Source organism: Microtus oregoni, unplaced genomic scaffold (genome assembly GCF_018167655.1).
Source record: "Microtus oregoni isolate MIOR12 unplaced genomic scaffold, Mior012 000007F_ref0000211, whole genome shotgun sequence".
NCBI lineage: Eukaryota > Metazoa > Chordata > Mammalia > Rodentia > Cricetidae > Microtus > Microtus oregoni.
The window spans coordinates 46,150,307-46,169,049 of record NW_024543066.1 but is presented as its reverse complement, the minus strand read 5'-3'; the positions used below and the strand labels follow the sequence as shown (position 1 = coordinate 46,169,049).

At 50.8% G+C, this 18,743-nt stretch overlaps 2 protein-coding genes across 6 annotated transcripts in view; one reads left to right on the top strand and one right to left on the bottom strand.

Annotated features, from left to right (window-relative positions):
* Daam2 (dishevelled associated activator of morphogenesis 2) overlaps positions 1–2,243 on the top strand; it is a 109,378-nt gene extending 107,135 nt beyond the window's left edge. For all 3 annotated transcript variants that reach the window (XM_041655513.1, XM_041655511.1, XM_041655510.1), the window contains exon 25: positions 213–2,243. In XM_041655513.1, the coding sequence (XP_041511447.1) occupies positions 213–434 (222 nt within the window). In that variant the 3' untranslated portion in view covers positions 435–2,243. The remainder of the gene's footprint in view (positions 1–212) is intronic.
* Positions 2,244–2,291: 48 nt separating this feature from the next.
* Mocs1 (molybdenum cofactor synthesis 1) overlaps positions 2,292–18,743 on the bottom strand; it is a 28,597-nt gene continuing 12,145 nt past the window's right edge. Inside the window, exons 4-12 of one of the 3 annotated variants that reach the window (XR_005974623.1) lie at positions 15,228–15,392; positions 11,761–11,822; positions 11,320–11,431; positions 11,022–11,134; positions 10,524–10,634; positions 5,617–5,737; positions 5,135–5,182; positions 2,787–4,706; positions 2,292–2,674 (exon numbers count right to left, since the gene is read on the bottom strand). Coding sequence is in view for 2 of the 3 variants with exons in the window: in XM_041655514.1 (XP_041511448.1) it covers positions 3,946–4,706; positions 5,135–5,182; positions 5,617–5,737; positions 10,524–10,634; positions 11,022–11,134; positions 11,320–11,431; positions 11,761–11,822; positions 15,228–15,392 (1,493 nt within the window). In the remaining variant the exon portion in view is untranslated. Of the gene's footprint in view, positions 2,675–2,779; positions 4,707–5,119; positions 5,183–5,616; positions 5,738–10,523; positions 10,635–11,021; positions 11,135–11,319; positions 11,432–11,760; positions 11,823–15,227; positions 15,393–18,743 lie in introns of those variants that run through there. The other 2 variants (XM_041655514.1, XM_041655515.1) reach the window with 2 other exon arrangements.

Below are 18,743 nucleotides of genomic sequence, written 5' to 3'. Positions count from 1 at the left end.
TAGAGGCACTGTTAGCCTCAAAAGAGAAACATCTCCCACCATGGGGAGAGAAAGCCATGTAAGGTGGGGATGGTAGGGTATCTTGAGAAGAAGCAGAGCGGTCCCCGGCAGGTGAAGCATGTCCAGGGTAGGGGTAGGCTCAGGCTTGGAGAGCAGCTAAGGACCAGAGAGCTGCTGGCAGTCCCTGAGTCTCCTCTCCTTTCCACTCTCAGTTGAAGGAGCAGCGTGAAAAAGAGAGATGGCAGAGGCAGCGGAAGGTTCTGACAGGCGGCACACTGGAGGAGAGTGGAGAGTTCGATGACCTGGTGTCAGCTCTGCGTTCTGGAGAAGTTTTTGACAAGGACTTAAGCAAGTTCAAGCGCAACCGCAAGCGAACAGGGACTCAGGCTCCAGAGGTCACCCGCGAGCGGGCAATAAACAGGCTAAATTATTGACTTGGGGACCGGGTACTGGCCACATAGCAGCAGGCCTGGAGATAGGGAGACAGGAGCTGAAGAGAAGCTGCAATGACCGAAGTGATTTGGAAAGCTGGGTTTGGGAGCCCTGGGCTGGGTCCTAGGGCCTGTGTGCGGCTAGACCAGGTGTCTCCCACACTGATGGACGGTCTTCTCTCATCTTTCCGCTACATTATTCACATCCTGTCTCTCCCTGTGACCCTCCCTCTCCTGACCGTCATTGTCTAAGACCAGCTTGCATATGCCTGGCAGGCCCTGAGCTTTGGTCAAGAAATCCCAGGCTGGAGGACATGGTTCTCCACACCTTACGTTGGCACAGAGCTGTTTAAAATCCAGGAGACCACATTCCCTTTCCGAACTCCCATACATTATGTAGTGGAGTGGGACCCAAGAGCCAGCAGCAGGGACTCATGGCTCCCATCGGAAGAGACATGTCAATGGAACATGGATCTGGGGTAGACTAGAGGCCTTATGTGTTCTAGTGAGATAGCTCTAGCGTCCAAAAGGACGCATGTAGAAAGGGACCAGACCCAGCAAGTGAGTTGTTTGCATTTTTTCTAGAGTAGGTTCTGGGGTCTCTCCTCCCAGCCACCCCCATCCCACCCACTAATCTCTGGTCCCCAGATTCATCTCTTGATTGCAGAACTCTGGCTCCCCAGCAGCTTATAGTATGGCTCTGGTAAGAAGGGGTATCAAAGAAGGCCCTCCTTCACTGCTTTACCAGGTTCAGGCATAGGGGCCCCAAAGCAACCTGACCATTGTCTGGATTCCCAGTGGTTTCTGACCAGAAGACAACACTCAAATGCTTCACTCCCGTGGGAGTGCCTCACTGCCAGCTCACTCGGCTGGCCCCTTCCATGCCAGTGGTCTCTCAGGCTCCATCTGAGGTCACGCAGAGCTCCGTGTACTTGGCTGCAGCTGGCCTTGGGAGCTGTTCCCAAGGGCTAGAACCACCTGCCATATTTGACTGGCATTCTGAGGGAGACACCTAGATGGAGCTGAGGAGGGAGGACGAGAGCTTCTGAAGGATGCTCACCTCAGGGTTTTGCCCCTACATCGTGCCCAGTTTGGCGCCTCAGCCTGACTTGTGTGGGGCCCCTCTGGCCCTGTTTACTCTTCTGTCCATCTTCAGTTGTTTTTAAAGGCACAGGTGGGCAGCACTACTCTATCTACACAAATGTTCTACATGGAGCAGGGAAGATCAACTCCGCGAAGGTTCTAATTGTCTAGAGCACCTGTTCCCTCTCACCTTGAGACCAGTCTTGCATGGTTACCATCTGCCAGCTCCTGGACCATCACATCTAACCCCCTGTCTCAGCGTCATTGCCAGTGGCTGTTCAGGCCTGTAGCTGCCCATCTTGTTTTCCTGCATGAGACTCTCGGGGTGGGGATATAGTAGCCATAGGGAGGAGAAACACAGGGTTCAGCTGGGCATGTGCACTGATTTGAGAGGGGCAGCAAGTATGAAGAAGCCAGCCCGAGAGGGCAAAAGGGCTTCTCAGAAGAGTGGCTAATGTCTCCCGCCCCAACAAGCAAAGTCTTGAGAGTGAGGAGGCTGGAGCTGGACCACTTCCCACCTCCTTCCAAACTGGCCAGGCTGTCAGCCTAACAAGCTAGGGGCAGGCAGCAGGCGTGACTGTGTTCTGCCTTTCCAAGCACCATAAAGACTGGACAAGCACTGGGAAAGACAAGATGGAAGTTCCTGAAAGAACGTGTTGGATCCTCAGAAAAGCCATTTGGCATCTCTCCAGAGCCCAGCCATTTCACCCCAAAGAATTTTGCCTTCTCTATTTATTATTTTCCAAATCTGGCCAGTGGCTCTGGTGCTGTATGTCTTTGTAACCAGATTTCAACAGTGCCTTGGACCACGGACCACTGTGGGTGACTGAGCAGGAAGTGACTGGTGCCCAGCGGGGGTCCTCAGTTTTAGATGATGTCTACCCCAGTACTGCCCTACCCTTCCTGCTGCCTGTGGGCCCACTGCTCCAGGTAACTTTGTGCACAATGCAAGATTCACAGTTCAGCCAACACATCCCTTCTCAGCAGCGGCAAACTTCCCCAAATGTAAGTTTGTCCAGGGAGTAGAAGGACGACGCTCTCCAGGTGGGTAGAGTCGGGTACAGGTGCTTCCCATCCACTCCTATTTCCACCAACTGAGGAGCTGTGACCACCTCCTCAGGACATCTGTCAACCTTCATGCCAAGACCACTTGCCAGCTGCTGCAGAAGACAAATAAGGCTCATATATGTACAGAATCTACAGTGTCCTTTTTACCCGCACCCTTTTTTAAGAATATATTGTAATACTAAAAGATATTAAATTCATCCTCACCCCAACCTGCCTAGAAGTTTTTCTTCCTATGTGGACTTGGGTTGTACAGGAGTGAGCTGGGCCAGTGGTGGGCTGAAGCTAGCTCCTGGCAGTTTCATCCAGTTCCATGAGGGCCAATGTACATTTTCTGGAATGTTCCAAACCAACTGAGGTTATGTGGATGGCTTGAGTTGGGGACATTTGTCACAGGAACCCGTTCATGTTTTAAAGAGCCAATTGTTCAGCATTTGCCATCACACAAGGCAGAGGGGACACCAGGCCAGGGGCACCTCTGCAAACAGACCACCTTTGAGAACCCAGCATGCCAGGCTGTTGTATGGGTGCATCAACTGGGAGGTTCTAGTTCATAAGCCTGATCCCCAAGAGTTGGTAATGCAGTTGAGCCTGGGACTCCCAGCTGTCCACTGCCTTAGGACGCATTCTGCATCTCACTGTCTCCCACAGTGAAAATATGCCCCTTGGCCTTTCTAGGGTCCCTCTTCCCACCCCCTTTCAGGGAGTGTCTCGGAATGGGGCTGATGGGCGAAACTTAGCAGCTTATGCTCTTCTCACAGACAAAGGTCCTAAGCCTCAAGTCCAGAGCTGGCACCGTGGCTTTATTTGTGCGTTGTAAGGGCGAAGGTCACCTTCGACTCTTCTTTCTCTGATAGGTGCCAGATCAGACAGGTGTGAGCAGAACCAGGTGTGGGTAAGGGTTGGCATGAGTTCTTAGGACTAGAGTTCTTAGGGGTGTAGTCCGTAAGTTCATTCCATTGGAGGAGAGGCCAGAGATCAGGGAGTGGGGACACTGGGATACATTCTTTAGGAAGTTTGTGCTTTTCCTTCCTCTAAATGGGGTCCTCTGCTAAATGAGCCCTTATATCTCCGCAGGGAAGAGAGGAGAGAGAACCCAAAGTAAGCTGTCCATCTGAAACAATCCATATAATATGACTGATGTGGGGGGTCCAGTATCAAACGTTCCATTGCTAGGGTCCTGGAAGGTGTCAAGGCCAGAGGTGTCTTATGTCGAGGACATCTCCCAGGTTATGATAAATCTCAATGGTAAAGAGACAGGGTGACCTTAGGTCATAGTGACTAGATTTAGAGGAATGTGACATCTTTTCCTCGGCCCAAACTGCACCCCTTTGGGAGACGTGGCTGGAGAGTGAGTGGGGTACTCTTAAGCCCGGTGGAAGTCCCCCCGCTGGCCTCCAGTCTTGCTAAGGAGCTTGACCTCCGCCACTACGATGTCCCTGCTGACTGCCTTGCACATGTCATACAGGGTAAGGGCAGCCACGGCAGCTGAGGTCAGTGCCTCCATCTCTACCCCAGTGGGGCCGCGGGCCCGGCAGGATGCCTGGATCAGCACGGCATTGCGTGGACTGTCCAGCTCCAGATGCAGCTGCACGTGGCTCAGGGCCACATGGTGGCACAGCGGGATCAGGTGACTAGTTAGCTTGGCTGCCTGAACTCCAGCCAGCTGGGCCACTGCCAGGGCATCTCCCTTCTTCAGCTGGTTCTGCTGGACAAGCTTGAAGGCCACAGGTCCAAGAAGGACCAGAGCAGAGGCCACGGCCACCCGCTCTGTATCTGGCTTCCCGCCCACATCTACCATAGCTGCCCGTCCTTCTGAATCCACATGAGTTAGCTGAGTTGAGGTTGGCCCTGGTCCTGAGGGGACAGCAGGATCCTGGGACCCTATGCTGAGGCACTTTGAGTGAGTGTTGGAGTTGGGGTAGCAGCTGTAGCGTCTCTGAGGGGAGCTAGACCCCAGACACTGCTGAGACAGAGGAAGGGCCATGGGCATGCGGAGTCTCTTCTGCAAAGTTGTCATCTGGCCAGAGAGATGCTCTCTGGCACTCAGATTCCAAACACAGAGGGGATCCCGGGAGAAAGTGCTCCAACTTGCTGGTGGGGAATCTTGAAGCACCAAAAACAGCCCTGAAAGGAGACAAGAGAAGAGACTGAGCCTCCATACAAATCTTCCTCCCGACCCTTCACTGTCCCATCATGGGACAGTTAAGTTCTCATTCACACTTGGGAGAAGAAGGAAAAGCAAAAGCAGACAGAGTGCTGGGCGTGGTAGCCCACGCCTTTAACCCCAGGACTCAGGGGCAGAGGCAGGTGGGTCTTTGAGTTGAGGCCAGCCTCGTCTACAGAGCGAGTTCCAGGACAGCCAGGGCTATCCAGAAAAACCCTGTCTTGAAAAAAAGAAAGAAAAAAGGAGAGAGAGAAAAAAATGAAAGGAAAGATTTAAAAACAAAAGAAGAAGACTATTGAGGGACAGACCTGAGGTTGTCACCCCACCCTACAGGACCCCCCCCCCCCAGTGACAAGGGTGAGTAGTTACGTACTGATAGGTCACCCACCGATGAGGATCATGGGCCGGTTCTTCATCTGGGCAATATTGAACATGCCTGGTGAGAAAGCGGGGAGGACAGAGAAGGGAGCGCTCACTGAAATGCATGGATGGATGAATGGATGTGGCCCCAACCCCATGCACAGCTGCAGGCATGCACACGCATCACTGCGAGGTCACCCAAGGAGGAGCCCAGACAACAGTCTGGGAACACCCTCTCTCTCCTACAGACAACCCGAGGGAAACCAGGGATCCAGTGATATCACAGCCTGATAAAGCAGATCAGGAGAATTTTGAGGCCCCCTGTGTAGCCCATGCTATGTTAATTTCTTCAAAGAAGAACTACCACACCCCAAGTTCAAAGTTTCAGCAGAAGTGACCAGTGGCCTGAAGGACACTGAGATAGGGCACCCTTGGCCCAGGCTTGCTTTATCCTCCTGCACGCTCCTCCACTTTCCTCAGTCTAACCCGACCATTCCCACCAGCCCTTACCTGCATGCTGCCGCTTCTTCCTACCTACTGCTGCCCCGATGATTCTCAGAAGCTCCTCCTCAGAGGCTCCTCCCCGCAGGTGGTCCCGCAGGGACACCTCAGAGTTCCCAAAGAGGCAGACCTGTTGTGGATGAGAGAACGACTTGTCAGCCACCAGCCACACCAGTGCTCATGCCTCCGACATCAGGCTCACACTTGAGGCAGGACTCAGGGCTATGAGGGGCAGAAGGGATTAGACATACAAGAGGCAAAAATGAGACTTCTGAGTGGGGCTTGGTCACACTCCTTTCAGAGTGCATTGCATACACAGAGAATCAAATGCATATGAAGAGAGAACATCTGAATTCAGGGCTGCTGCTATTGGCTGAGACATCTGATGGGGAAGCCACTGCCACCATGAGAACAGCCCCCCATCCATGGGGAACTGAGCACCCTGGAGGTGGTACACACATCCCGTTTCCATGGGGATACTACCACCTACTGCCTGCTTCAGTCCACGGTCCCTGCTCATGGCTGAGCAGACGAGGGCTTTGGAGGGGGCAGCTTTGGGGTTTTTGTGTCTGAGCCAGAGACTCAGTTTTTAGCTCAGGCTATGTTGTTCAGGATGGCTGGGAACTGACAGGATCCCTCCTCCTTCTGACTGTGCTGGGTGGCAGGTGTGAGCATCACACCTGGCTGGAGACAACATCAGTGGCCACTCAGTCCTAACTCACTGTGAGAAGCCTGGTCAGGAGATGAGATGGATAAGGTACCACCCTGTCACAGAACTTGTGTCGGCTGTATGTGTAGACACAGAACGTCTGAAAAGCCAGGAGGGGCCAAGCTCTGGAGAAGTCAGGACTGAAGGCCCGGCTTCTTCACTATGTCAGGCATTCCCCTTTCCTACAGCTGCTGTGGATGGTCTTTCTGTACTCTGTGAATATGTGTTGCTCTCATTGGTTGATAAATAAAGCTGCTTTGGCCTATGGCAAGGCAGGATAGAGCAATCAAGCAGAGAGATACAGGAGAAGAAGGGTGGAGCCTAAGAGATGCCAGAGCACCACAAGTATGCCACAGGCCACATGGTGATATACACAGATTAATAGAATATAGGTTAATTTAAATGTGAAGAGCTAGCAAATAATAAGCCTGAGCCATCAACCAAGCATTTATAAGTAATATTAAGCCTCTGAGTGGTTATTTGGGAACTGGAGGGTGACAGAGAAACCTCCAGTTACAAATGGAGTCCACTGTCTGGTGTGGATCCACATAAGACCTAAGAAAACTTAAAAAAGATTCTAAATGCACAGAAACTGAGCTGTTCTGGGTTCCTAGTCTCAGAGTCTCGTGCCAACAGCAGCACAGAGACGCGTCTCCCAACAGCGGAACTGTCCACCAGCTGCTATGATCTAAGTGGGATGGCGGGTTTCCACAGTCTCACACCAGCCTCGGTACAGAGTGGCTAATCAGCGACGTGCTATGTGGTGGGTTTCGTTTGTGCTCACACAGACAAAAAAGGCTAAAAGATACAGAGTAAAAAGAGGTCCAGACAGAAAAACCTCTAAACAGGTTTCAATGTGTTTTACAGTGTGCATAGGCTACAGAAAAAATAAAATGGGTATTGACAATTATAAAAAGAAATAAATAGTTTAAAAAGAATATACTAAAGTCTTTAAAGAGAGAAATAAAATAAAAAGTCATGTAGAGATGGGAAATACACAGGAAGTTTGGATCCTGTGAGGTAGTCTTGGTTCTGAATGTTCTGAATGCTGATAAACCAATGACAGTTGTCCGAGAGACATGGGAGAGAAAGAGACTGGTAAAATACGCCAAATGCCTCAGCTTTAAAACAGGAATCAAAAATATATCTGTAAAGTGGAACTTAAAAGATGCACCGCTTTGAATAAAACAAGGCAGGAAGGTCCTTCAGGTTCCTGCTTCACAGAACTGCCAGACGTTCTGCAGGACACAGAGAAAAGCTACTGACAACTTTGCCAATATAGGTGGGACAGTCTTTCAAAATTCCTGCTTCAATGAAAAGTCTGCCAGATATTCTAAGCCAGAAGGCTGAAGATGGGTGTCCCAACATTACAGAAGAACTTTGGGTGACTGTCCAGGAAGCCAGATGTCTTTGCCATTTCTAGAGTTTTGGAAGTTGCTTGCAATATACTTCCTGTTTATTCGAGTAATATTATTATCCTTTTGGGGTCTTTGATGGAGTTGAAGACTAGATAGTTATAATTATAGTTTTCCTTAGTTATGATAAAAGATAGATATCAAACTTTAGACTCACAAAGATAGGGTAATTGATAGAGTATTTTCTTTAATTTTGCCAAATACAAATAGACCGGATATTGTAACTGATTCTCACTTGATAACTGTTTTGTTATGTCTAATTTTTCTATGTTAAAATGGAAACCTTCCTTTTTAAATAGATGAAAATGGGAAAATGCTGTGGGAAAATGTCTTTCTGCATGCAGTGAATATGTGTTGCTCTCATTGGTTGATAAACAAAGTTGCTTTGGCCTATGGCAAGGCAAGATAGAGTCAGGTGGGAAATCCAAACAAAGATACAGAAGGGCAGAGTCTGAGAGATGCCAGCAGCCACCTATGGGGCAAGATGTCAGAGCACCACCAGTAAGCCATGGGCCACGTGGCAACAAACAGATTAATAGAATATTGGTTAATTTAATGTAAGCTAATAATAAGCCCGAGCCATCAGTCAAGCATTTATGAGTAATATTAAATCTCTGAGTGACTCTTCAGGAACTGGTGGGTGGGAGAGAAACCTCCGATTACATATAGCACCAGGCCCAGGCTCCTCTCTCTCCTTCACTGAGTCTAGTTAATTGCTCCACAGACGTCTCTTTGTTGGCTTCCCTGTGCTGGCTTCTGCCTGGAGATCAACATCCCAAAGCTGCATCTCCAACCCCAATCCTAAAGTTCTGTGCTCAGCAGTCACCCCACACATTCCCTTCTTTGATTCTTTGATTCTTCTGCCCCTTATGTTTTTCTTTTGTATATATGTGTCTCTGTGTTTCCTGTATATAGGTAAGTGTGTGTGTGCACACATGTGTGTGTATGTGCACATGCATGAAGGCAAAAGGTCAATAGCAGGTATCTTTCTCAACCAATCTCCACTGTTGTTTTTGAGACAGGGTCTCTCATTGACCTAGATTTCAGCAACTCTGCTAGACTAGCTAACCAGTGAGCTCCGAAGATCCTCTTTTCTCCACTCCCCAGCCCTGGGACACAAGTCTGGAACTATGCTTGGCTTTTTACATGGGAGCTGGAGATCAAAACTTGGGTCTCCATGATTGCAGAGCAAGTACCTTTCTTCTGAGCCATCTCCCCAGCATGACCCTACACTGTCACCCCACACTGTCACCCCACACAGTCACCCCACACTGTCACCCCACACTGTCACCCCACACTATCACCCCCCACAGTCACTCCCCAGTCACCCCACACAGTCACCCCACACTGTCACCCCATAGTCACCCCACACTGTCATCCCACACTGTCACCCCACACTGTCACCCCACACTGTCACCCCACATCACCCCACACTGTCACCCCACATTGTCACCCCACAGTCACCCCACACTGTCACCCCACACTGTCACCCCACACTATGACCCCCCACAGTCACCCCACAGTCACCCCACACAGTCACCCCACAGTCACCCCCCACAGTCACCCCCCAGTCACCCCACACAGTCACCCCACACTGTCACCCCACACTGTCACCCCACACTGTCACCCCACATCACCCCACACTGTCACCCCACAGTTACCCCACACCGTCACCCCACACTGTCACCCCACACTGTCACCCCACAGTCACCCCACACAGTCACCCCCCAGTCACCCCACACAGTCACCCCACACTGTCACCCCACAGTCACCCCACACTGTCACCCCACACTGTCATCCCACAGTCACCCCACACTGTCACCCCACATCACCCCACACTGTCACCCCACACTGTCACCCCCCAGTCACCCCACACTGTCACCCCACACAGTCACCCCACAGTCACCCCACACCGTCACCCCACACAGTCACCCCCCAGTCACCCCCCAGTCACCCCCCAGTCATCCCACAGTCACCCCACACTGTCACCCCACAATCACCCCACATCACCCCACACTGTCACCCCACACAGTCACCCCACACTGTCACCCCACACTGTCACCCCACACTGTCACCCCACACTGTCATCCCACAGTCACCCCACACTGTCACCCCACAATCACCCCACACTGTCACCCCACACAGTCACCCCACACAGTCACCCCACAGTCACTGAGCCATCTCCCCAGCACGACCCCACAGCTTTACCCTCACATATTTTATATCTTAATCATTGCTCAATGCCCACTCATGAGTTCAAATCTAAAGAAGATGGGGATCACATCTTGTTCAGAAACTTCACATTGCTCCCTACAGTCAGAGGAACATGTTATGAATCACAGCTCTCGACAGTATGGACACCTCAGATCTGATTCCGACACTATGAGTCCAGATCACAGCCAATCTTCAAGGTTTCTGAGGTCCTCACCGCCAGCACAGACATGGCGGGGACAAATGTCCACTAGGCTTCTGTCCACCACCTCTGGAAGTACCATTGAGTTCCACAGCCTCAAGCTCAAACCTGAAGAGTGACAATCAGCCAAGTAATGGGTTCTGGTCTCAGAAGTGGGTCCCTGCTGTGGCAAGGCTACCAGAATGACACCGTGGACAGCAATCCTCGCAGCACCGAGGGCTGGAGAGGACTCCTGCTACAGCAGGTGCTACTCTGAAGAGCCAATGAAGGAAGGACTAAAGAACAACGGTGTCTGCGAACAAAACCCCAAGTGCCCCTCCACTGGGCACTGGCTGCCCCCTCTAATCAGGAGCTCAGGTGGGAGGGGCAGGATGCTCACCTTGAGGTTCCCATCGGCTGTGATGCGCAGCCGGTTGCAGGTCCCACAGAAATGCTCTGACATGGATGTGATGAAGCTGATCTGGCCCTGGAAGCCAGGGATCTTAAAGGCCTAGGGGAGAAGGTAGTGGAAGGGACAGCATGGGCTCTCCCTCACTCCTGGATGCCCCTTGTTGATGTCAAGACCTCACTCTGCTGCTCTCTTACAGTTTGCTGGGTGACCCATAAGCCCCTGCCTCTGCCTGACTTGCTCTGGAGAAGAGTTGCTATGGATAGAGGTATCTGTGGATGGCAGGCCTACAGAAGGTCACGTGGAGGAGGGGGACAGCACTGCCCCATTTACCTGCAAAAGCATGCCCTCTGATGCCACTCAATCTTACTGTCTAACTCTAGGCTGCTCTCTGAAGCAACACACCCTGCTGCGCTGTGCACTGTTCCTCTGCTGCACCCAGCAGGATGGAGGCAGGGCATCCCCAGCACTGCCCTCCCACTCCCTAACCTTGGCTGTGCTGGAGTCCTCCTCTGGCAGCTTCTCCAGCCCTGGCCACTGCTGCCGAATGGTGTCCAGCATCTCCTTGTAGCTAACCATCTTCCTGAAGTTCCACTTGTTACCTGCATTTGGTTGTGGGTGGCAGGGGGAGCTTTTGAACCAAAGATGAAGGGGACCCTGCCCGAGGATCAGATCACATCCACACCTGACCCCAGAGCATCCCACACCATCCTGCCACCAACCCAGGGGGTAGCAGTACCTGGGACAGCCCTGAGGTCCCTGGACCGACCAAGCCCTCATCACTCACCGTCAAACGGCATGTACTCAATGAAGCGCACATCCAAGGGAAGACCCTCTGTCAAGGCCACGAAGTCCAGAAGCTCGTCTTCATTCAGGCCTCGCATCACCACACAGTTCACCTGGCCAAGGACAACTGGGCAGTGAGAGCTGTCTCCAACGTGTTCTCATGAGGACGACCCTGGGGTGTGGCACTGCTCAGCTCCAGCCTGTGCCTCTGGCCACCCGTTATTCCACGGACGGGGTATTCCGTAGTGGCCACTGCTTTTCTCTATTCCCAATGAGGGATGAGAAGTGGGGGCTAGACGTGGCCTGGCCAGCAGCAGTGAGAGGTTCACGTCCACTGGGCAGGCTGAGGACTGTCAAGGGCCAGTGTCATGGACCCACGGTCCCCCTGCCTGGTAGGCTCAGGAAGGGAGGAAGCAGTCAGCAGGGGTTGGCAGATCCTTACCTTCACAGGCTTGTAACCCAGCTCAATGGCTCTGTGGATACCCTCCATGACTTTGTGGAAGCCTGCAGAGAGGAGGAAGCAAAGGATTCAGGGACTCCCTCCTTCTCCAGGGAACCACCACAGCCGTGTAAGACAGAGAATCCTGAGAGGCCGTCTGGCTCGATGACCAGCAAGAGTTTTCTCTCATGGGCCAGAGGGCTGGACAACAAACAGTTCAGGTTATGCAAACCGAGAGGCAGTGGCCAGATTCTATGTGGATACATGATATGAAGTGTGTTTTTACTAATGTCAAAGTAAAGCAATATGGGTTTTATTTTTATTTACATTTATTTTTGCAGGTTTGTAGGTATGTGTGCATGTTCATGTATTTGCTGGGGATGTATGCACAAGCAGAGGCCAAAACATCTGGGGCGTCATTTCTCGGAGCTGTCTTTCTTGATCTGTTGTCTTTTTTTTTTTTATCTAGTTTTATGTACATGTTTGTTTAGCCTGCATGTGTATCTGTATCTCACATGTGTCCCTGGTGCTGCTGGAGGTCAGAAGAGGGCATCAGGTCCCTTGAAATTAGAGCTATTTTACTATCTCAAAAGTTCCGTGTGGCTTTGCTTAACGTGGGATAGAGGAAAGACTTTTTTCCCAGGGAGTCAATATTGTTTAACTGGGGTTCACAGGTCATGTCCTCAGTGATTAATGATTACAAGTGTTATCTGTAAAACCCACTTCTGCCTCTAAGGCTGTACAAAAAGAGGCTATGAGCTGGATGTGGCCTGTGGGACACGGTTAGCTGACTCATGATCTAGCTGATGGGGAAACTGAGGCCCTGCTGCAGTCTTCACACTCCACCTTGTATGACGTAGGACCCTCTCTCACTGGTGTGTTCCCTTCAGAGGCAGGTGAATGTCAGAGCACACTGGGGTTGGGAGGGGATGGCTCCCTGGTGTCGGATGTGAGCCTGGGGAAGGGATGTGGGCTAGGGAAGGAGATAAGGGAGGGAGAGAACACAGAAGGGGCTCAGCTTGAAGCACCCCTTCCACTTCTACCTCCCAGCCTTCTGCTTTCTGTTCTGGTCACAGCTTCCTCAGAGGAAGGACCCTAGATCCTGTGCCACCAGGCCAGCAGAACCATCTCTCCCTTGAGAGGTCCTCTCTGCTGAGTCTTCTCCTGCTCCATGGCACTTCAATGGACACCATGAGATCAGCATGTGCTTGTAGGTTTTGTCCCAGAAGTCTGCAGGGTCTGGAACCATCTCATGCATAAGCATGAGTCTGAGTTTGATCCCATGACATGTAAAAAGTGGGACACAAAGCCAGGTGGTGGTGGCGCACGCCTTTAATCCCAGCACTTGGGAGGCAGAGGCAGGCGGATCTTTGTGAGTTCGAGACCAGCCTGATCTACAAGAGCTAGTTCCAGGACAGGCTCCAAAACCACAGAGAAACCCTGTCTCGAAAAACCAAAAAAAAAAAAAAAAAAAAAAAAAAAGTGGGACACAGTGGCATGCTTACAATCCCAACCCTGGGGGGTGGAGAGAAGGAAAGTCCCAGGGCTCACTGGCCAACCAGACTAATCTAAATTAGTATATCCCTGATCCCAGCAAGAGAAGCTGTCACAAAAAATTCATAATGGACAACTCAAGAGGATAACAGTAGGGGCTGTCCTTTTGCATCCACACGCACCCACAGTAATATCTTTACACACATATCCACACCCACCCACAGTAATATCCTTACACACATGCCCACACACCCACAGTAATATCCTTACACACATGCCCACATGTACCCACAGTAATATCCTTACACACATGCCCACACACACCCACAGTAATATCCTTACACACATGCCCACATGTACCCACAGTAATATCCTTACACACATGCCCACACACACTCACAGTAATATCCTTACACACATGCCCACACACACTCACAGTAATATCCTTACACACATGCCCACACACACTCACAGTAATATCCTTACACACATGCCCACACACACTCACAGTAATATCCTTACACACATGCCCACATGTACCCACAGTAATATCCTTACACACATGCCCACACACACTCACAGTAATATCCTTACACACATGCCCACACACACTCACAGTAATATCCTTACACACATGCCCACACCCACCCACAGTAATATCCTTACACACATGCCCACATGTACCCACAGTAATATCCTTACACACATGTCCACACACACCCACAGTAATATCCTTACACACATGCCCACACACACCCACAGTAATATCCTTACACACATGCCCACACACACTCACAGTAATATCCTTACACACATGCCCACACACACCCACAGTAATATCCTTACACACATGCCCACACACACCCACAGTAATATCCTTACACACATGCCCACACACACCCACAGTAATATCCTTACACACACACCCACAGTAATATCCTTACACACATGCCCACATGTACCCACAGTAATATCCTTACACACATGCCCACACACCCACAGTAATATCCTTACACACATGCCCACACACCCACAGTAATATCCTTACACACATGCCCACACACCCACAGTAATACCTTTACACACATGTCCACACACACCCACAGTAATATCCTTACACACATGTCCACACACACTCACAGTAATATCCTTACACACATGCCCACACACCCCCACAGTAATACCCTTACACACATGCCCACACACAAAAATAAAATAGAAATAAATAAGCACATTAAAACTATATTGCTACACTTTGAATTTCATCAAAGTGGGTGATACAGCCCTCTCCAGAGGGAGGAGCCTCAGCCAGACTTTTATGGGGCTGGAGAGATGGCTCAATGGTTAAGAGCATTGCCTGCTCTTCCAAAGGTCCTGAGTTCAATTCCCAGCAACCACATGGTGGCTCACAACCATCTGTAATGAGGTCTGGTGCCCTCTTCTGTCCTGCAGGCATACACGCAAAACAGAATATTGTATACATAATAAATAAATAAATTAAAAAAAAAAAAACCTTCTGGAAGGCTGCAAGCAGGAAGCTGCACACCTGGGCCGGGAAGGAGGATAACGGCATGGCTGCTGTTGACACTCTTTGAAGAAAGAGAATGGAGAGCTGCCTTTTCCAGCACCCCTCTGACCTTCCAGAGTCCTCAGTGACGGACTATCCACACCCCAAAAATAGGAGGGTGGGGTACCCATGGTCAAAAGAAGTCACCAGCATGGGTGAGAATATTTGGAGGAGGATGTGAGGAAGGGAGGCTTGAGTCTAGATGGGCACAGAGTGACACCCTGGCCTGACACCTCAGAGCGGTCCCTTCCACCCCAGCTAGGCCCACAACCTGGCTTTGGTATTAATCCGTCACATGCCTTACTGAGAGCACGTACATGATCCAGACACTGGGAGGAAGTGACTACCCTGCCGCATACAGAGCGCGGCAGAGCCCTGGGGAGACCCACACTCCAGTCTGTCTGATCACCTTTTCTGCGGACGATGAACTCAAACTTGGCAGGAACCAGAGTGTCCAGGCTGATGTTAACAGCGTTGAGCCCTGCCTGCTGGAGCTGGGGCAGCAGCCGGGCTAGGTTGATGCCGTTGGTGGTGACACCAATGGTTCTCAGCCCTTCTAGTCGATGAAGTTGTGCTAGGGAGACAGAAGGAAAGCATCAGGCTGTTTTCCCTGGGAAAGGGGCAGGAGTATAAAGGGGCTTCCGCTGGGCTTGGTAACAAGTGTGGAAATAAACCCGGGTGAGAGGCTGGACAAATGGCTCAGCTACAAAGAGCACTTGTTTCTCTTGCAGAAAAGCCAGGTTCAGATCCCAGCACTCACGCCGCAGCTTACCACCACTGTAACTCTAGTTCCAGGGGGCTAAAGCCTTCTCTGACCTCATCAGGAACCAACACACATGTGGCATACATACATATATACATACAGGCAAAAGCACTCATACAAATAAGAACCAGAATAAAGATAACCAACAGATGAACGGTGTGGTGGTTTGAAAAAAAAAAGTGTCCCAAAGGGAATGGCGCTATTAGGAGGTGTGACTTTGTTGGAGGAAGTGTGTCACTGTGGAGGCAGGTTTTGAGGTCTCATATGCTCAAGATACCACCCAGTGTCTCAGACCACCTCCAGTTCTGTGTGAGTCAAGATGCAAGAACTCTCAGCTCCTTCTCCAGCACCACGCCTGTCTGTGTGCTGCCGTGCTTGCTGCCTCTGAAGCTGTAAACCAGCCCCAATTAAATGTTTTCCTTTATAAAAGCTGTCATGGTCATGGTGGCTCTTCACTGCCATAGAAATCCTAAGACACATTGGGTGCTCACTCTAGGCTGTGTGCTCTCCGTAGGTGGGTGCTCACATTGTGCTGGGTGCTTGTTTTTGGCTGGGTGCTCACCCTAAGCTGTGTGATTACCCTGGGTAGAGGGCTCACCCGGGGCTGTTGTTCTCCCTGACTTGGGGGCTCACCCTGGGCTAGGTGCTCTGCTAAGAGCATCATACAGATTAGCTTGCTGAAGTTGCAGAACAAGGATTGTTCCTCATTTAGTAGACAAGGAAAAAGGCTTTAGGAAATTTCTTTAATTCACAAAGCCAGTAAGCACAGCGACAGGGCTGGAGACATGGGAATCAGAACTCGATGGCAGGTGTTGTCCTCAATCACTCTCCACATGGTCCCCCACAGATCCTGCTGTCCCCACTCCTACCCAGCACGGGTACTGCAGAGCCCACCGCCATACCTGCTGTTCACATGGGTCCCCATGCTAGCACAGTAAGCCCTTCACTGACTATGTCACCTCCCTAGCCCCCAGGGCAGAAGGAACCTTAAAGAACTATACACAAAAGTCCAGAGGAAAGAAAATGGTGGGGCTGAAAACATCCACTGTGGTCAGTCAGATCCAATAATGCCTAGAAGATGCACTGGGAACTACAGTCTGCAGGCCAATGTCCCTGAAGGTCCTGTGTGGTGAAGGGCTGGTCCCTAGAGTGGAGCGGTTAGGAGGTAATGGAGCCTGGAAGAGGTGGATCCTAAAGAGAGACCCTTAGGCATGGGGGGTGGTAATGGAGCCTGGAAGAGGTGGACCCCCTAAAGAGAGACCCTTAGGCCGTGTGAGGGGTAATGGAGCTGTAAGAGGTGGACCCTAAAGAGAGACCCTTAGGCCATGGCGGAGGGTGTTAATGGAGCCTGTAAGAGGTAGAACCTAAAGAGAGACTTTTAGGCTGTTGGGATGGGGGTGGGAGGGTGGTTAAGGAAGACCTAGAAGCTCTGAGCATCCTCTGTTCCTGGCTCCAGAGGGTGACACATCCTCCAGCCTTCCCCAGATCAGAAGCCAGGGGCCCACCTGACCCTGAGTTTGAATCTCCAAAACTGTCATTCAAAGAGCTCACCCTCTCTGTGAAATCAGTCGCCTGAATGTTCCCTGCAGCAACACAAAGTCAGTTATCCAGTGTCAGCCTATACAAAGACTAAAAAAAAAGCTATCATTTTTCTATAACGAACAAGTTTTCTTTTACAATGTGGGTGTCCTAATTAGGGTTTCTATGGCTGTGATGAAGCACATGACCAAAGGCAGTTGTACAGGAAACTGGTTATTTCACTCACAGTTCCATGGAACAGTTCATCATCAAAAACAGAGAGCAGAAACTCAACCAAGGTAGCTACCTGGAGGCAGGAGCTAATGCAGAGGCATGGGGGGTGAGGGGGGCTGCTTACTGGCTTGTTCAGCCTTTTTTATAGAACCCAGGGCTGTAGAGGGGGTGCTAGTTGGCCCTAGTTTGACCAGTCTCTGCTTCCTGACATAGAGCAAGCTTCTGCCACCATGGCCCCAGTCATCGTCCTTCCCTACCGTCAAACTGTGCACTAAAATAAATCTCTTCCTGTAAGTTGCTTTTTGTTAGGTACTGGTAACAGGCACAAAAAAGTAACTAACGTCTATACAAGGGGCAGGGCAGATCTAAATCAGCAACAGGACAGAGGAGAGAGGCGGTCGGGACACACACCTACACAGATGTCAGACAGCCTCACAGCGGCCAACAGCAAAATATGTTCCTTTCACTAAAAGAAAGTAACACTTGCTGTTTGAGAGAGAGAGAGACAGAGACAGAGAGTCAGACAGAGAGAGGTTATGAGCTCTCGTGGCCAAATCACCACATCCTAACAACTTAAAAAAATAATTGAGGAACTTGCAGGAAGGTGGACAGTGGTAAGAATGTGGCATGGCCTGGATGGAGGGGACCGGCAGAGAATCTGCATGGCTACGGGACAGCAAGGCAGGTGAGGATAGCTCTGTTGGGCCCTCAGCCACTCCTCAGCACAATAGTCCCGATTATGGGACTTGTCTCTTTCTGAAGGACTTGGTGAGCTCATCTGAGAGACCACTGGAGAAGTCTGGGAAGCTGCCATGCACTACTGGAAACAGGTGAGGATCACAGCACTGACCAACCTCAGGTGTCTCCTCCTCCAGCCTCTCCTCGTGGACGGAACGCTGCGGGAGTCAAGACCTTTAGAGGCCTGAAGACAGGCAATAACAGCCATGAATGAGCCCTTTGTCAGGTTCTGGGAGGACCTGCCACTCTGCTTTGCTTGAGCCTTCACAGCCAGAGGACTACGGGAAGTCTGCACAAGCCACATCCCCACAGAACACAGACATAGGGGACCTCACTTGAGGCTAAACGAAGGGACCTATTTCTCTCCCTCCCTCACCCTCACTGTCCTCCCTTCCCATTCAAACAAAATGATTTTAAAAAAGGAAAGAAAGATAGAAAGAAAAGGGAAAGAGAAAGCTGAGGTCAAACCCTAACACTTCATAAAAACCAGCTGCATGCGGCCATTATTACCTGTAACCCCAACAAGTCTACACCCAGCACCGTGGGGGACAGAGACAGGATGGGGGGCTTGTTGGCTGCCAGCCTAGCTCCGGCACAGTTAGGGACTCTGTCTCAAGGGAATAAAGTGGAGGGTGATACAGCAGGACAGATGTCTTCCTGTGGCCTCCACCC